Here is a 17,929-nt window from a genome sequence, read left to right on the forward strand (position 1 = left end):
TGAAAAATTCACTTTACACAGGTACAATTAGAGCATATATTAGGAGTCTACAGAAGCAATCTGGGCACAAACCTGCTTGTTTTCATTTGGTTTGGGGCTAACTTCGACACATATCCTCCCCCAAGACATGTTCTGCTCCAGAGGTTAGCACGCCAACTGTGCAATGAGTAATGAAGGTCCTCATATATCAATAAACAAACAATGCTAGACCATATGAAATGGCTTACCTTGCTAACATGTTGATCATTGAAGCTGTACCACTGGTCATCATTAAAAGATTTTATACATGCATAATAGTGACCTCCAGCTGCACTTCCCGAATGGACCATAACAGAAAATAGTTCATATAATAAAGAATTCTACAAAAAGCAAACACAATGTATTGTTAATATCAGTTTTTAAAAGAAAAAGCCTATAGTTAAAGGTTTTCATATCATTTGTGTTGAAGTACATAAGCCATTTCCAACTAATTTTCTTTATGATTTGAAAACCATGCAAATCTGTTCAAGCAGTAACAAACAGCCATCTTGTGGCACCTTAAAGACTAATAAAAGTAATTCTAGCATAAACTTTGTGGACTACAGTAGCTTAATGTAGTGCAACAGACACATATCTCTGAAATAACAAAGAAAAAAATTGTGAATAGCAGGGTTAAATGACCATGAAATTAAGGAAGTACACAGTAATACATAATTATGTAAAATCAAATTAAATCAAGAAATGTACAGGGACCATTCATAACAGTAGAAGCTGGCATCCAAATTTTATTAAATTGGATAACACCTATAATAGTGCATGAATCTCCATAAGTTTCAAGGACTTAGACATGAAAGCGAACCAAAGACAGTGACCAAAACAAAGGGCCATCCAGGTTGCCAGGTCTGTGCATTTTTGGCAGAAGACAGAAAGTTCCTAGAGTGCATATAAGTTGAGAAACTCCATTACTTTAACTCTCTTTAATATTCTTCAATGGGATTTGAGAATAGTTGTCTGTAAAACACTGAGAGCTGACTCTCAGCCTCCTGTATGTAGTCAAACTTGTTAATGACAACAACCACTCCTTTGACAATCTCTCTGATTATAATGTTAGAATTGTTTGGGACTATTTATTGCCTTCCATTTCACACCACTGAGACTGCATTATAAGCAATGCTGTTTGGCATGTAGGATCCAGATGTCATCAACCCAAGGAGAATCATTCTCTGTAGCTACTCTAGCATAATGGGACTCCTCACATTTGGAATTTAATACAAACCTGAACATTTATCTGAACACATCAGGGTATTTCCAAATTGCTGCTACTCTGGGCCCTCACTGGGGAGAAAGATGGGGTATAAATGAAGTCAATAAATATATAAATTACCATTTTATCCAGGGCTCATGATCCTTCCTAGGAGCCCGTGGCACAGAGTGGTAAGCTGCAGTACTGCAGTCAAAACTCTGCTCACAACCTGAGTTCTATCCCAAAAGAAGTTGGTTTCAGATAGCCGGCTCAAGGCTGACTCAGCCTTCCATCCTTCTGAGGTCGGTACCCAGTTTGCTGGGGGTAAAGTGTAGATGATTGGGGAAGGCACTGGCAAACCACCCCGTAAACAAAGTCTGCCTAGTAAATGTCAGGATGTGATGTCACCCCATGGGTCATGAATGACCCGGTGCTTGCACAGGGGATTTTTACCTTTTCATGATCCTTCCTAACTTGACATCTGTACATTTCTGTTGCTTCCTATAATCCACCAGTAAATAGCACTGCGTTGCGGTACCCACACTCAAGATGACCAGCAATAAACTATAATTCCTTACACATATTTACAAAAAACAAAAAAAACAGATCTGCATCAATTTTAATTTAACTCAATTATCTGGTCAGCTACTAAATCTACTGGCTTGCGGGGGGAGTGATAAGCCTTCCCCTGCTCAGTGGCATACATCTCTTGCCCAACACTTGTTTATCTCATTAGCACTACATGAAGCTGTCTGCAGGGCACCATACCGTCTTTAGTATTTTTTGTTTGAGTGCTTGGGCCTTGAAGCTCATACAGTATATTTGCCTCTCTTAATTTGCTCGCACATATTATACGCTGGGTGGATCCTATGCATTTCTAAGGCCCTGGTGGAAGTGGCTTTCACCATCCGCCCCTTTCCCCAGCAGCTGCCTGAGTGACCCAAAAATGCAAAGGAAGAGGACAGGGACTCACACATGGACCATGAACCCCAAGCAGCTGCACATTTGAACACTTTAACGAACTGCCGTTTTAGGGGTTGGGAAGGATTATTTTTCAGTAACTTTGGGAATGACATGTGTCATGTTCACATGATGCAACTGAGCTCAATTTTAATTTTTAACATTCTCCTGGAGCCTCTTGCTTTCCACCCATAGCACTGTAAGTTACATTCTTTAAATGCTGGAGGTGTGGCAAATTTATCCGGCCCCAGACTAACAAGCTCTCTGATAACTCGGAGGCGGAGAGGGCAAGGAAACTCCTCATGGATGAAAATCCAAGGGTTACCATATATATTGCTATATATAATCCAAGGATTACCATATATATAAATTTCATGCTGCTGTGACCAAAACTAGGCGCAAATTTCTGGGATGACATGCCTTATTACCTAAGTATACAGTAGTGCCCTCTTAGGATTTTATGTATTTTATACTTTTTGTATTTGTATTTATGTATTTAATATTTTTATATTTGGAATTTCAGTTTTTAATATCGATGATATTTTAGTCAACTGTTCACGATTCTATTCTTTTGCATGTGACTGGCTATGTGCTGTATTAATAAATGACTGACTGAAATGCTGGACATAAGTATTTTGTGGTCCTATTTTCTTCAGTCTTTTTTGTTGACTTAGTGCTGTAAGGTAAGTTTTCAACTGAGATTCTAAATCACCTTGGTTGTCAAAAGCTCACTTACTATATTAACAGTCATTTATATTACATCACATCAGTATGAGGCTCAACTATTCAAACGTGATCAATAAAAATGGTTCCTGATAACAAGCACATCATTATTCTTGCTCCAACACATACTAAGACAGTCATATAAAAGGTACCTTTTCATTGCCAATTTTTGAAATCCTTTCAGCAGTACTGTTACTTTCAAGGCAAATTCCTTCATCCACTCCATCATCATTGGAGAAATCATTGCTCATCTGATCACTGTGACAACTGCCTTCGTTCTCTGCTCCGCTGTCAGTGCAACTCTCTGTTTGTGGAGACTTCTTAAACAAGCCATAAATATTAGGGTTTTTTGTTTTTGTTTTAAAGTATCAACAGCACCCATAAATGTAACAGAGTGCCTGAAATTCTGAATGCACAATGAACACAACACACTCCTCTGCTATATAGCCATAAAGCGCTTTTTATTAAAAAAATGCCTTACCTTCTATCACTAAATACTATGAACGTAAGAACATAAGAAAGGCCCTACTGGATCAGACCAAGGCCCATCAAGTCCAGCAGTCTGTTCACACAGTGGCCAACCAGGTGCCTCTAGGAAGCCCACAAACAAGATGACTGCAGCAGCACCATCCTGCCTGTGTTCCACAGCACCTAACATAATAGGCATGCTCCTCTGATACTAGAGAGAATAGGTACGCAGCATGACTAGTATCCATTTTAACTAATAGCCATGAATACCCCTTTCCTCCATGAATATGTCCACTCCCCTCTTAAAGCCTTCCAAGTTGACCTGATGCATCTCAAGAATAGGTTCAACAAAGCCCTATTTCCCCATCTGGAGCACACAGGCCTATGAGCACTCTGTTCAAGGCCCCATGGCACAGAATGGACACGTGTACCTCGCATTCCCTGAAATGGCCACTCACACTAACAGTGCGTATGGCCATGAAATTCATGCAGGGAGGAAAATATGAGGTTCCTTTTCACATGCACTTGGGCTGGATCTAACCCTTTATTAGTTCAAATGGAACATAACATTTTAAGTGTCAACTTAAAATATTGTCGAAGGCTTTCACGGTCAGAGTTCATTGGTTCTTGTAGGTTATCCGGGCTGTGTAACCGTGGTCTTGGAATTTTCTTTCCTGACGTTTCGCCAGCAACTGTGGCAGGCATCTTCAGAGTAGTAACACTGAAGGACAGTGTCACTGTCCTTCAGTGTTACTACTCTGAAGATGCCTGCCACAGTTGCTGGCGAAATGTCAGGAAAGAAAATTCCAAGACCACGGTTACACAGCCCGGATAACCTACAAGAACCTGTCAACTTAAATATTCACAGTTTTTTATCATCTGACAGTGCAAGCCTACACACAATTGTCCACGTCGTATCTGCTTCCCTGTGAGCATGGCCTTTGCTTTGACTTTCTCCAAGCAAACAGAGCAAGCATGAGACCCGAGGCCAGGAATTTTGGAACTAGCATTGTACACTCAACAAGAAGGTTTTTTTTAACAATTAGGAAATTGCTATTGGTAATCAATTTTAAACCGATTTTATTACACTACTACTGCTAGCAAAATTACATTTAAAAGATGATCATTAAACACATCCTGCTGCATGTTGATCATTACCTCGTCTTCTATATCAATGAATGAGCCCATGTCCAGCTCTTCTGGAAATGTCATTCGGTCATTAAGTTTTATCCTGTGCATGGTGGTATAATCAAAGTCAAATCTCTTTAGCTGCAAGGTAAGTAGATAAGGAAAATGCAAAAACCGCAAGCCCTGGAAAACAAAAACAAAAAGGTCCAATAGGCTATAATGCATTTCAGATATATAAATTCAACCATGTCATATTTCTGTCAGAAGTCGTGCATTCACCTTTCTTGCATCACATTTCTTCTTGCAGCGTTCACAGAAATACTGATTGGGGCCATCAAGGATCTCAGGTTGAATGAACGCATGTAGAGCTTCCTCCTAATTTAAACAAAATAAAACAATGATTTTAGCACTTTATAAAGTCAGATTATGCATGCAATCTGGCACCGCTTGACAAGCAAGTGCTTACTACAAGTGATCTAGATCTCATGAAACCAAGAATCTTGGGTTCTATAAACAAGAGAAACATATTCATAGAATGGTTGGGGAGAAAAATAAATAAAGATTAAGTGAAATCAGTATTCCGTCTTAGGTAAGCCGTCAAATCATGACTAATACATCACTTTTTATAAAGTGCTCGATGGTTCCATCAGGATCAGGTTTTGTTAACAAACTGAGGTGAAATAAGCCTGTTATCTTGCACATCACATTAAGCCATAGTGGCACATTCAGCTGTTTTTTGAACTGGTGTCAGGAAAGTAGATCAGTTTCATGTCCTTACCCTCTCAGTTTAAAGATGGCTTTGTTCCTTCAGGAACAAATGTAACATTAAGCATGGTATATTAAAAAAAGATACAATCCATCCTCCATCTTCCCTGAAGGGTAACCATATCAGCCTGAGATCTCAGGTTTCACTCCTGCATGTGCCTGTGTCTGTGAAAGTCCTATTGTTTATACAGATGCACATTCAGCATATAATGAAACTCTCTCTTGAATTGTATTCTTTAGTGGCTGTGAGTGCTGTTTTATATTCTTCCTGCACAGGTAGATATGTGAGATTAGCATACACGTTAGTGTTGGACTAGAAACGGGGAATCCTAAATTCCCTCCACCATGAAGTTCACCTGCTGACATTTAACCAGATGCTCCTCTCTCAACCTAGCCAACATTATAGGGTGGCTGTGAGGATAAAATGGAGCTTCTGGAGGAAAAGCAGAATAAATATGTAACAACAAATAATAAAAAAGTAATAGATTTGAGTTCTTTGCAGGGAAAGTGTTTGCATTAGCAGGTATGAAATACAGCATAATTTTTTTACTGGTGAGTCCAAAGGACTCTCTGTCTCTCTGTATGATGTGCTGCTCTTGGGCTAGTCTCCTCCATTCCGCCTCCACTAGGAAAGAATTTTACAGCATTTATCCATTGGGCATGATACTATCATTCAACATTCCTGATGTACCTACTATAGTACTGCTCGCACTCAGATGAGGAGGTATCAACTGCTTCTCCATTGGAGTCACTGCCCTGGATTACTTTTTATCCAATTAGGAACATACCCAGATGATCAAAGCCATGCAAAAATATAGGATATGGCTGTTCTGAGTATTTAACTGTTATTCTTCCAAATATAAATCTCTGGGGATGCAAAAAGTGTGAGCTTACAGAAGTTTTCACCCTTTTAAGTGAATTTTCCCATTGAAACTGACAAGGTACTTCTCTGAACTTTGCAGAGTCACTTTCAGATTAAGTATATTCCTAGAAGCTGTGCATTGCCTTTTACGCAATGGAGTATGTCGTCCAGTATTGTTTCTTTTTCTGAAAAGGATGGGGAGGGAATAAGATATTAATTCCCTCTTCACCATGCAGCTAAATTAAACCTGTCCATACATTTTGTTCATTTCTTTATTTAGCAGCATTTACTCAGTCCACATTTCTCAAGGAGACATATTAATTGGATTACATATTAACTGGATATTGCACTTTTGCCTTTTGATTGGGAGTTGTGGGATAACCTTATAAAGGCTAAAATGCAGCAGGGGCATGGTTTGAGCTAATAACATGAATAATCTCTCAGGAAGCCGTAAAATAAGGTTAGAGACTTCTACCTCATTTCTCAGAGAACTGTCCTTTTCCTGCTTCTTTCCACCAGTACTTTCAATAACTTTTTTTTAAAATTAAAAGAACAGTTAAATAAAATAATGAAAAAATTTGCAGGGGAAGGGTTTGTTCATCTATACTTTTAAAAAGTCAGTTGAAACTTAATTAAAATATTCTTTTAACCCAGCTAGCTTGAAAGCTGACTGGGTTCATAGACTCATGAAAGCACTAGAAGCAATGTGTTTACCTCTAAAGGTTAAAACTGAAACACCATTGGCAAAGAAGGTCATTTTTTTAAAAAGCCCTGAAAGTAATGAACAACAATTGTTCCCCCATATCTAAATAAATAAGAGGGGGCTCCACTAGGCCGAAGACTCACCAATTGCAAAATGCTGGTACACAGCTTATAAGATTACTATCTAAAGCATGTTGTTTGATGGATCCCACTTTGGGAGGAAATCAAGGATATGGGAAGGTCTTCAAAAAGCCTCCAATTCATCCCTTCTCCCTCCATTTCTGAGAACTCAGGGAAGCACTAAGAATAAACAGAACAAAGATTTTACAGCCCCTGCTTTTCCACATGACCAAAAATTCTGTTTCTTATCCCTCAGCGGGGATTCTTGACAAAAGGATTTTTTTCTCTAGATCACAATAGATGGCTTAGGGAAAAAATGATAGAACTTCAAAGAGTCTGCAGAGAGAGACGCAGTTAACCCATGCCTCTTAAATCAAGAAAATGACTGAAAATAGTGCAGTCTCCATCATTTTTATTATTTAAATTGTAACCAAATTTCCATTAGGACAGTTACTTAAAGTTATCATTAGAGGGCAGATTTCTGCAAATAGATTTCATACAAGATGAAAAACAATTAACAATCATGCATGTCATCTGTAAAATACAGAACTCAAGGTATCAGATGTGACCTGTAAATATGCCTCTCATGGAACAAATGCTGCTTAAAACTTTTGAAAGTCTGCTCAACATCAATCTATTCCAAAAACAATAGAGTGATGTGTCATTTTCTCAGAATAGTCTAGTCATTATGTGGGAAGCAATTATATATATATGTATGTGCAATACAACATAAACATGTTTACATCTTTCATCAAATAAATGGCATGTGAATGACTGACAAAGTGGTTATGCAAAATTTATGTAAACTCCATGTGATGTGCAAGTCAACAAGGAACCATATACTATTCTATATTTATATGTGAACAAAACAAGAGATGCTCCTATGGATCTTAAAAAACTGAATGAAAAAATCATGAATGGTAATGTATTATTTAATGACTTAATTGCTTACCAAGGAAGTGCTACTGAAAATTATTCCTTTAAGTGACCTTTTGGCAGCTCAGTTTTATAAAATGTGCCAGAATATTTGACCTCTATTTTTCTTAGTACACCACGTTTGATTCTGATTACCCTTACAATTTTTAAATACATAGGTAGTACACATTTTCTGGTGGAATTAATGTTATTTTATCCAAATCACCTATCTCTCAGATGGAACATGGTCTGGGTTCTCAGTATGTTGCGAATCACCATATTACTGCAACATACGTTTTAAGAAGCTAAGTGGTGAATGGGAAAATATTGCATACATTTTAAATGGTTTAAAGTTTTTGCTTTCTTAGTAATTACATCCCACTTGAATAGCCCAAGAAAAGGCTATCAAAATGAGATAACAGCCTCAAATGGACCAACGTAATACTGTGTTTCATTTCACTGTGAAAACTTTTACATTCTCATATCATTAAGTACATCTGGTTTCAACTTTTCAAACTTTTACTACTGCCAATATTTCTGTGTGTAAGATTACAGATAGACCCTTAAGATTACTACCGTAAGCTGTACTATTTATAACGTGCCTTTGCAGGCAACTTGAGGAAACCAGCCTCTGAACTACAATACCAATCAATTACAACAGGAAAATTCAGAGTTCTTATAAATTTCTAATAGAGTGTACTTTTAGAGGCACATCTTCCCCTCCTTGCCTTCCCCACAGCAGTCCTCTGACCCTAGGAAAAAACAATGCTGTGGGTCAGAACAGCCTTGTAAACAAAATGTTACATGGCGCAGGGTATGGCAGCATGGAGGGTGACTCAGGTGAAATTCCCTTCTGATGGCAGAGCAAGCTTTCTGCACAAGCATGACCGAGGGGGCAATTTCACCAGATTCCCTCTCCGTGTGGCGCTGTATTTATGTAGTATGTTTTTACTCCACCTTGCTCTATTTCCAACGCACAGTTCTATCTCCTCTTTCATTTCATCTTCACAACAGCTTGTGAGTTAGGTTAAGCTTAGAATAACTAGGCCAAGGTCACCCAGTGAGTTTCATGGCAAGTGGGGTGTTGAAGCTGGGTCTTAGTCCAATACTCTAAACATTACTCCACACTGGTGTATCTGTGAGACTTCATCGACTTCTAGCACTGGCTTTCCATAGAGCACAGGGACTGCAATGGGAAGAGGAAGGCGGGGAAGATCTCCATCCATGTGCATTCCACACCTTCATACGTGTTCATGGTTTGCAGGGTTTAATCCCAGGTGTTTTAATAGGTATGGTTTCAAAGGCTTATCATAAAACTCCACTAGTTACTATTGTTCAATTTGCCTTTCATAACTTGAAGAAGAAGAGTTGGTGTTTTATACCCCGCTTTTCTCTACCTTTAAGGAGTCTCAAAACAACTTACAATCACCTTCCCTTCTACTCCCCACAATAGGCACCATGCAAGGTAGGCAGGGCTGCAAGAGGTGCGCTGCATTTCTGTTTCCTGGGTCGCAAGCTCTGCAGACCCAGACTACAGCCACTTGTACTCTAAGTTTCTGCTCTCCTGCTTTTTCACCAAAATGGCTCCGAATCTCTGCAAAGTGTAACAGATTCAACATTTAAAGATAAAAATGTATTTTAATTTAGAGAGGAGTCAATCCAGCTGAACCAAAAGCAGGCTTGCCACCTTCTGTCCTGTCTGTCTGACAGCAGTTGCTTAGGTGAGGGAGTAGATATAATACAAAGATATTAACTCAACGGCCTATCAAACGTCAAAAGCAGCCTCAGGTTTCTCTGCAGAGACCCACTGTTATATTTAACTCTGGAACCAGTTAAATATATGTTCTCTGGCCTATGAGTAAACAGATATAATACTTTCTCAATTTTTAAAAAGAATTTATGTAAGACTCAAGTAGTCGTCTGGTTAAGAAGTTCCTTCGTAATGGTATGTGTCTTTCTTTTATTAAAGGCTGCATTTACATATGGACTTCAGGGAATGCAAAGCTACTGCCATCTCAGCATCTGCTAACGATGGTCAAGCTAGGCTTTGATGTGAACCAAATGAAGAGACAGATCTGAATGCTGAAAGGAAAAAATGTCTTCTAGTAATACATGGCAATATAAGCATAAAATCCTAACACTTACCACTAAAGAAATTTTGGTTTGCAAAGTCAATGGTAAGCAATTAGACATATTTTAAGCACAGAAGGGATACCAAAATCTCCCATTTAATGTTAGCAGAAATTTCAAATGTAAAACTTTGAGCACACGACAACAAGCAGCAACAAAAAGTTACATTTTTGCAAATGTTAAACTATTAACTAGTCACTATTTAAACATCCATTACCTATCACATTAAAAAGCAGGGAAATCACTTACCTCTAACTAGAGTTCTTTGAAGGTAGTATCCTCAGACACCCTATCTTGGGAAGTGCCGCCTGTGGCAAGTTACCTCAGAAGGTGACTAGCAAGATCTAAAGAATTCTACATTACCTTCCACGAGACCTATTAGCGCATGTGTTGACCCCAGCATGATTGTTATGACCTCTGAGCCCATACCTCCTTTCCTACGCTCACCTGTGGATCAATGGAGGATACTACCTTCAGAGAATTCCATTTAGTAACAGGCAATGCCCCCCCTTTCTCCAAAAGAAAGTATCCTCCATAGTTCCCAACTGTTGAAAACTAGACAGCTGAAGTTATTTCCTTTTAGGAAGAACCACCTTTGCAATCAATGTAGGAGACAATATCAGACAGCTCAGATAACCAAAGCATCAACACAATTTCCAGGACAAGTGCTCTAGCAGCAATTTGGCACGATGTAAACTATTCTCATTTTCAGAGAGAACAGAAGTAATTAACTATTCTGGATGTAAGAGGTCTGATATCTACACGTTTCCCATATTTAAACATGTGGGAAACACATATATCCTATAACATTTAGCAGAATGCTTACTCCTTGCATCTCAGAGGAAGTTCTTAAGACAGATTTTATTATGCCACTTAAAAAAAAAACGAAGAGAATTTATTCAGCTATTCTCTGCTACCTTATAGGTTTCTACATCAAAACTCCCAGCGGCCATTTAAAACCACAGCGGAAAACAGAAAGGGAAGAGGCAGAACTATATACAATCAATGAATTATGATCAAACCAAAATTAAAATGAATTAGTCTGGTACCAAAAGATACGTAACAATGGCACCAAGGACAAAGGGAGGGCATTCCAAAGCTGGAGGAAAGCCTCTGAGAAGACTGCATCCCTTGTGCTCTCCTGCCTCATATAGGTGGTCTGACATAGGTGGTCTAACATGAAGGCTGCCATGTCCAGGAAGGACTACACAGTGGTAGGCAGTCCTTTAAGTAACCCGCTCATAAGCCACAGAGGTCTTCACGGATCAAAACCAGCACTCTGAATTGAGATCAAACGCAACTAAGCAGTAGGTGAAGATCTTTCAATAATGGAGAGATATGCTGCCTGTAGTCCAGCTAGCAATCTTGCCACTGCATTCTGGCTAAGATTTGGACAGTCTTCAAGGGCAGATCCACACAGAAGACATTAATCAAGCCTAAGAGGTGACAAGTCTGGGTTTCTGTGGCCAGACCATGCTTTTCAAGGGTCTCCAATGATGAACCATCCAAGCTGGATGCAAATATCTCAAATTACGGATGAAACCTGAACATTCATCTCTAGCCCGGGATCTAACTGTACTCCCAAGTTGCAGTAGAAAAGAGTGAGAGTCCAGTAGCACCTTAAAGACTAACCAAATTTCTGGCAGGGTATTAGCTTTCGTGAGCCAGAGCTCACTTCTTCAGGTATCTCTTAAGGTGCTACTGGACTCTTGCTCTTTTCTACTGCTACTGACAGACTAACACGGCTACCCATTGTGATCTATCCCAAGTTGCAAACATGCTTCTTCGGGAGGCTAACGTCAACCAACAGCACCTCAGCCTTATCTGGTTTCAGTTCCAGTACACTAGCCCTCATCCAATATGTTATTGTGGCAGTGGACATTTTGGACCACTATCTTGTCTCATCTGAATCTTATGGTATTTATGTGGTATTTACATACTGGTTGACTCATCAATCCATTACACCAGAAGAAGAAAATTGTCAGCACGTTTCTTTAGTAGCCTCCTTTTATTACAACTGTCAACATGATCAAAAAATTATTGAAGATGTTCTTTATAAGCACCTAGCAGCATATCAATACAAAAGAAATACTGAACTCTAAACACTATCAGGAAGAACACCATGGTACATTATTATCATGAAGTTATTTAAGCTACACTTTTGTTTCTTAAACATGCACTAGTAGGACTCACTGAAGGGTCAAAAATCTTCTAGAACTTGCTAGCTGCTTTACTGCACAAAGACGGAAAACCCAAGATGAAGTATGTAGGAGGATACCTACCTTTTAAGAAAGTTATATTACTGCTGCATTATTGTGTAATTTGTGTTTAGATGCACTAGCATTCAGTTTAATAAGTACACACCACACTTGCAAAAGCTTGGTTGGAGCCATAAGGCCGAATGACCAATGGAATATCAAGGTATGTGTCTATTCTCCAACTTTCATATCCACACTCCAGACATCTTACGTAGTCCTTCAGCTTGCCTTGATAGAGCTGATTTATGAGATCAGCCTAAAATTGAGAGAAATAATGTTATTTTTGCATGGCAAAAAAAAGACTTTAAAAAGTTGGCTTTTTCATTTAGCTTTGTGCAATATACTTTCCTACAACATCTAGCTAATTTATTTATTCTGAATTGTTATAAAAATATTTCAAAGGGACAAGAGAAGTTCAGGATATCTGTGTGTAATCTACTATTAACTTTCTGTTAGTCAATCCATTATCTATGCCCTTTTATAGGACAGAAGGACATTAACTAATCAAAAACTGAATTAAATACATCCCCACTTTTAAAAGATCTGGGCGATTATTCTGGGACATGTCTTATATAGTTCAAGCAAGTAAGAGGATAAAGAATAACATCTCAAAAGGTATGTATCCAACATAGATATTTACCAGTCAGCATAGCAACACACAGATATAGCCATCAATGAGGACTGAGCTAATTTGTCTTTAAAAGTGGTATTTATATCGGTCACAATGCTAGTTCGAATGCATAGAAGGAGAAGTTTAATCTGATTCTATATTGGCTTACTATTCTGCCATCTCTTGGACTGTTCCTGGCAACAGAGGTCAATGTTTTGGTTGCAAAAAGTGGCATATAAGTAGACAGTTCTGCAAAGGAGGAGAGGATGGAGACAAATGCCACCCTTGTCATCCCTTACCCAGAGACAGGCTGTCTGTTATTCTTAAAGTGCATGCACTAAAATCAATGATGCAGAGAGACACAGGCAATATGCAAGACTTAAATAATGAAGTTGAATCTGAGTTCTCTTTAATGTTCCCTAAAAGCAGCTGTCTCTGTCTCTATAATCTCTTCCATGAATCATTATTCCAACACAAATCCCCTTCCCTGCACCAACCACTAAGCCCTGGCAAACGTCCTGTGAAACGAACTACATGGGAGGGAGGAGTTCTTGTTAAAAGAAAACTGAAGAACACAGGTGATGGAAATCCTGCCTTTCCCTCATGGGGCTCCACCATTTTTCTCTCATTGTGGCTTACTTCTGTTAGCAAAGCTTGGTCAAAAGAAAAATGCTACAAACAATGGAATGCAATGAGGTAAGGCACAGAAGGATGCAGAGCATAGCTCTTCTTGCCCATTTTGGTATAAAGACTTTAAATAATCCAAAATGATCTTAATAATTTGAGTTACTTACATTGATTGCTCCTTGGCACAAGCAGCAATTGATAAGGCATTTTGATGTAAAACAAAGTTTTCCATTTATGAGATAAACAATGCTACCTAAACAAAAGCACTTATTAATTGGTTCCTAAAACCAACTGTTTCAGGCATTAACTGTTACTCCTTTTTAATCTACTCCATTACTACATGTACAAAATGTGTTATACCTGTTCTGTTTGTTTCCATTTTTGTTCCAAAGCATCAAACATGACTCTACAAAGTTCCTGTACATCATGCTGCTGCCATGCTGGTAAAATAAAATTGGTATCATTTAGCGAACCAAGAAAAACCTACTTACAGGATTTTGTTAACATAATTCCAAAAGAGCATAATGGAAACATTGTTTCTCTAATTTACTTTTGCTTAGGACCCTGTTGATTTCAGGCGAAATCTTCCATGTCTTTTGCTTGGCTAAAGCCTCTTTCCATACATGCTCATTAACTGTTTAGGCTTTCTAAAAGTGTTGAGCATTTAAAACTGAAACCACCCTGTGGACATTAATAAATACTAAAAATAGCAGCTATATATTCTATTTCTAACACATTTTCTATTTTGGCTCTAATAATATACTTTAGCTCACATTTTAAAGGCAATCACAAAAAATAACAAGTGGTACTGAAATTGATACAAATAACATTTGTTGTTAAGTATAAAATTCACTGTAACATATAAAGATTGTACTATAGAGAGATGGCATATGCTGAGTAGACAGTCCAAATGGAAATATATAATTAACAATCCTATGGGCTGGATCTTATGACTCCATTTATTAACAGGACCCAACACTATGTCTTCTGCTCCAGGGTCCTTCAAGCACTGCAAACAGTTAAAAACAACTCTACAGCAAAAATCGAGCAGTCACGGATCTCTCCTGCTCAGTGAACGAGAACAGATCATCTCAAAGTAGCAACTAAGAAATCTCAAGTAGCTGTTGGGTGTTGCTTGGAAAAAAAAACATTTTAAAGTAGTACCAAGAACTATATACAGAGCTTGCCACACTGACACTTCTTAGAACTTGATTTCCCAATTATGTTAAGCGACTTTTCAGTAAACAAGCAACATGCTAGTGGGCTGATCTGGGTTCTTTATTATGCACATATTCAATAAACGATGTCAGTTTCCATTTATCCCAGCATGATTATCAGCTTAACCAAGCATTTAATTATATGTAGGCACACCTTCGCTACTATCCCATCCAAAGCTTCGTGTAACATCTGTAGTTTCAATTGCTCTCTTTTTGCTTGTCTGCAGCAAAACAAACAGCCTTTGAAGCTGGAAAGGGATGCTTGTCACTGGATCTTCTTCAGATTCCTCAAATTCCCATCTATTTAGAAAAGTAGTCATTTTAGTATCAGAATAACTAATTAACAGTATATTGCTCTAAAAGTTTCTTAGCGCACATTAATTTATTATGTAATAAAGATATGTATGTTAGTCAGTAGTTCTCAAGCTGTGTTTCAGGGAACTGTACTTAGCAGTCTCTCAGTGAAAAGATAAATAATGCACAAAAATCTTCCAGAAAGCTGACATACCACCTCTACCAACTGTTCCCTGAAGTGTAAACCTGTGAGTGAAGTTGGATGTGCTCTAGGGCGTCCTCTTGTTCTGGGAGAATGTCAACAAGCCCCAACAGCCCTGGCCAGCACTAGGTTCCTGTACCCTAAATCATATGCCAAGGTATAGGAACATGTGGTAGACTTGAAGGGCTTCTCTGGGTAGACTAGCAAACATGAAATCCATTCAGTTTGAAGGCCACTAAATTTAAATATTTGTTACAGCCTTGTGCTCAGCCTTGTTGGGGCTGACTTTCAGATAGTCCAACATACAACTGCCTGCTTTCCAAGCCCCTCCAAAAATGTCCACCTGATACTCTAAAAGACAAGTGGCTCTTTCCAGTGTCCCAATGCACCTGGGGCAGGGCAAACTGCTTAAAGCATTTGGAAACTCCCCTGAATTGCAACCTTCCCTTGTAAAATACAGCTCCAGGGAAGTTCTGGGTATCTCTAAGGCATACTCTTGGAGCCAAGCTTAAAATGACAATGGCCACGGGTCATGTAGTGCTTTATAAAAATGACAATGGCCACCCGAGGCTGCCGGTGCCATTTTAGAAGCAGTTGTAGTTCTTTACAAATAGTCACGAGATTCCAATCCAGACTGGATCCACAATGGCCATAGGAGCTCTTGTTCTCCCTCCCCCATGCCTTGTTGAGTGCCTGAGGCAGCCATGGGGGCTGTTTCTGCACCTGAAAAGGCATGGGAGGGGACGACGCAAGGTCTCCTAGGGCCACTACGCCACATACCCAATACAGATAGGGGCCTCGCAGCAATTTTTAAAGAACGACAACTGCTTCTAAAATGGAATCAGTAGCCTTGGAGTGAACGGAGCCTTGTTACTCACCGTGAGGGCTCCTTCTGTTCTGGGGTCGAAGGGCATCTCGCTGACTTGGGGGTATTACCATCACGTGCCCAGGGAGGCAGGACCAAAAACTTAACTTCCTGTCTTCCTGGGCAGGAAGCCCAGTTTTTGGACTCGCCGAGCTAAAGGAGACAGGTTAAGTGCAGAACAGCAAACACAACAACGAAACACAACAGGGTAACCGGTATTGTCAATGGACAATAATTAACCACGTGTAACGATCAGTAAGAGGCTCCGATACATATAAGAAGGAAAAACTGGCAAATGTGAGTAGAGGCCTGAGTTAAGTATCCGCCTTGGAGGATTCCACGTGTTGTGGCCGCCCACGTCAGATTGACAAATAAGTCTTGGATTAGTTTAACATTGGGCGGGCGAGATGCCCTTCGACCCCAGAACAGAAGGAGCCCTCACGGTGAGTAAACAAGGCTCCATTCTCGTTCTGGGGGAAGGGCATCTCGCTGACTTGTGAGATCTCCAAGAGCTAGATCACCTGGGAGGTGATCCAAGACGTGCTGCAGAACCCTCCTACCGAAGGCTGCGTCAGCAGCGGCCATGGAATCAATTTTGTAGTGCTTTATAGAGGTGGATACCGTGGACCAGGTGGTCGCCCAGCAGCTCTCTTCCAGGGGGCCTGTTTTTCGAATGCCGCTGATGTGGCTGCACTGCGAACTGAATGAGTAGTGATGCCCGCCGGAATTGGGATTTTGCTAGCCCTATATGCTTCTGTGATGCACTGTCTTACAGCATAGCTTAGCGAGGACCTAGACATCTTCTGTCCCCTGGATGGGTTGGTCAAGGATATGAACAATGCATCGGAACGCCTGATAGTTTCTGTACATTTGAGGTATACTTTGAGGGTCCTACGCAGGTCTAGATGGTGCCATTCCTTTTCTTTGGGATGGCTAGGATTGGGACAGAAGGACGGCAGATGTATCTCCTGATTACGGTGGAACATGGAATTCACCTTTGGGATAAAGGTGGGGTCCGGTCTAAGGACCACCTTGTCCCTGTGGAAGATGCAAAAGCCCTCCCGAGTTGATAGGGCCCTTAGTTCAGAGACATGGCAAGCAGAGGTGACCGCCGTTAAGAAGATGGTCTTCATCCTCAACACCTTTAAGGGAATCTCCCTGATGGATTCGAAGGGGGGGGGCTGGTAAGAGCTGTGAGCACCACGTTGAGTCGCCAAGAGGGGAAGCGATGTACTGTTGGAGGATTTAATTGAACTACCCCTTTTAAGAAGGCCAGAATGTGTGGGTGCCTGGATATGGGAAGGCTGCCTGCCGTAGAAAATACAGTAGACAGAGCCGCTACCTGTCTGCGTAAGGTAGCTGCCTTCAGACCCTGTTCCACCCCATCCTGTAGGAAGCCTAAAATCCTAAGAATGCCCGGGGAAAGAGGATCTACGTGTTTTTGCCTACACCACAACACGAAGACTTTCCAGGAGGTGTTATAGATCCTCCTGGTAAATTAAGAACTCCCTTGATGTGTTCTGCTGACAGGGATGCTATGTGTGTCTCTGCTCATGAAAGGATAATCTGGGCCTCCTGGTATAGTCTGGAGGACCGCGATCCCCCCTGCTTGTTTAGATGTACTTTGGCAGACACATTGTCCGTGCGAATTAGTACGTGCCTGTGAAGGATGATGTCATGGAACTGTAGTAGAGCCAGACGGATGGCTGTGAGCTCCAGATTTATGTGTAACTTTTTCTCCTTCGCTGACCAGATGCCCTGAGCCATGTGGTTCAGACAGGTCTCCCCCCACCCTTCTAGGCTGGCATCCGTATGGATCTGAATTTGATCCTCTATGACAAACTGTACCCCTTTGCAGAGG

At 40.1% G+C, this 17,929-nt stretch overlaps 1 protein-coding gene across 3 annotated transcripts in view; it reads right to left on the reverse strand.

Annotated features, from left to right (window-relative positions):
* Positions 1–17,929, reverse strand: part of USP47 (ubiquitin specific peptidase 47) — a 73,856-nt gene that overhangs the window by 21,709 nt on the left and 34,218 nt on the right. For 2 of the 3 annotated variants that reach the window (XM_056850760.1, XM_056850758.1), the window contains exons 6-12: positions 14,862–15,007; positions 13,851–13,930; positions 12,360–12,509; positions 4,781–4,876; positions 4,532–4,684; positions 3,058–3,225; positions 228–359 (exon numbers count right to left, since the gene is read on the reverse strand). In XM_056850760.1, the coding sequence (XP_056706738.1) occupies positions 228–359; positions 3,058–3,225; positions 4,532–4,684; positions 4,781–4,876; positions 12,360–12,509; positions 13,851–13,930; positions 14,862–15,007 (925 nt within the window). The remainder of the gene's footprint in view (positions 1–227; positions 360–3,057; positions 3,226–4,531; positions 4,685–4,780; positions 4,877–12,359; positions 12,510–13,850; positions 13,931–14,861; positions 15,008–17,929) is intronic. The other variant, XM_056850759.1, reaches the window with a different exon arrangement.

This window comes from Euleptes europaea, chromosome 6 (genome assembly GCF_029931775.1).
Source record: "Euleptes europaea isolate rEulEur1 chromosome 6, rEulEur1.hap1, whole genome shotgun sequence".
Lineage (NCBI taxonomy): Eukaryota > Metazoa > Chordata > Lepidosauria > Squamata > Sphaerodactylidae > Euleptes > Euleptes europaea.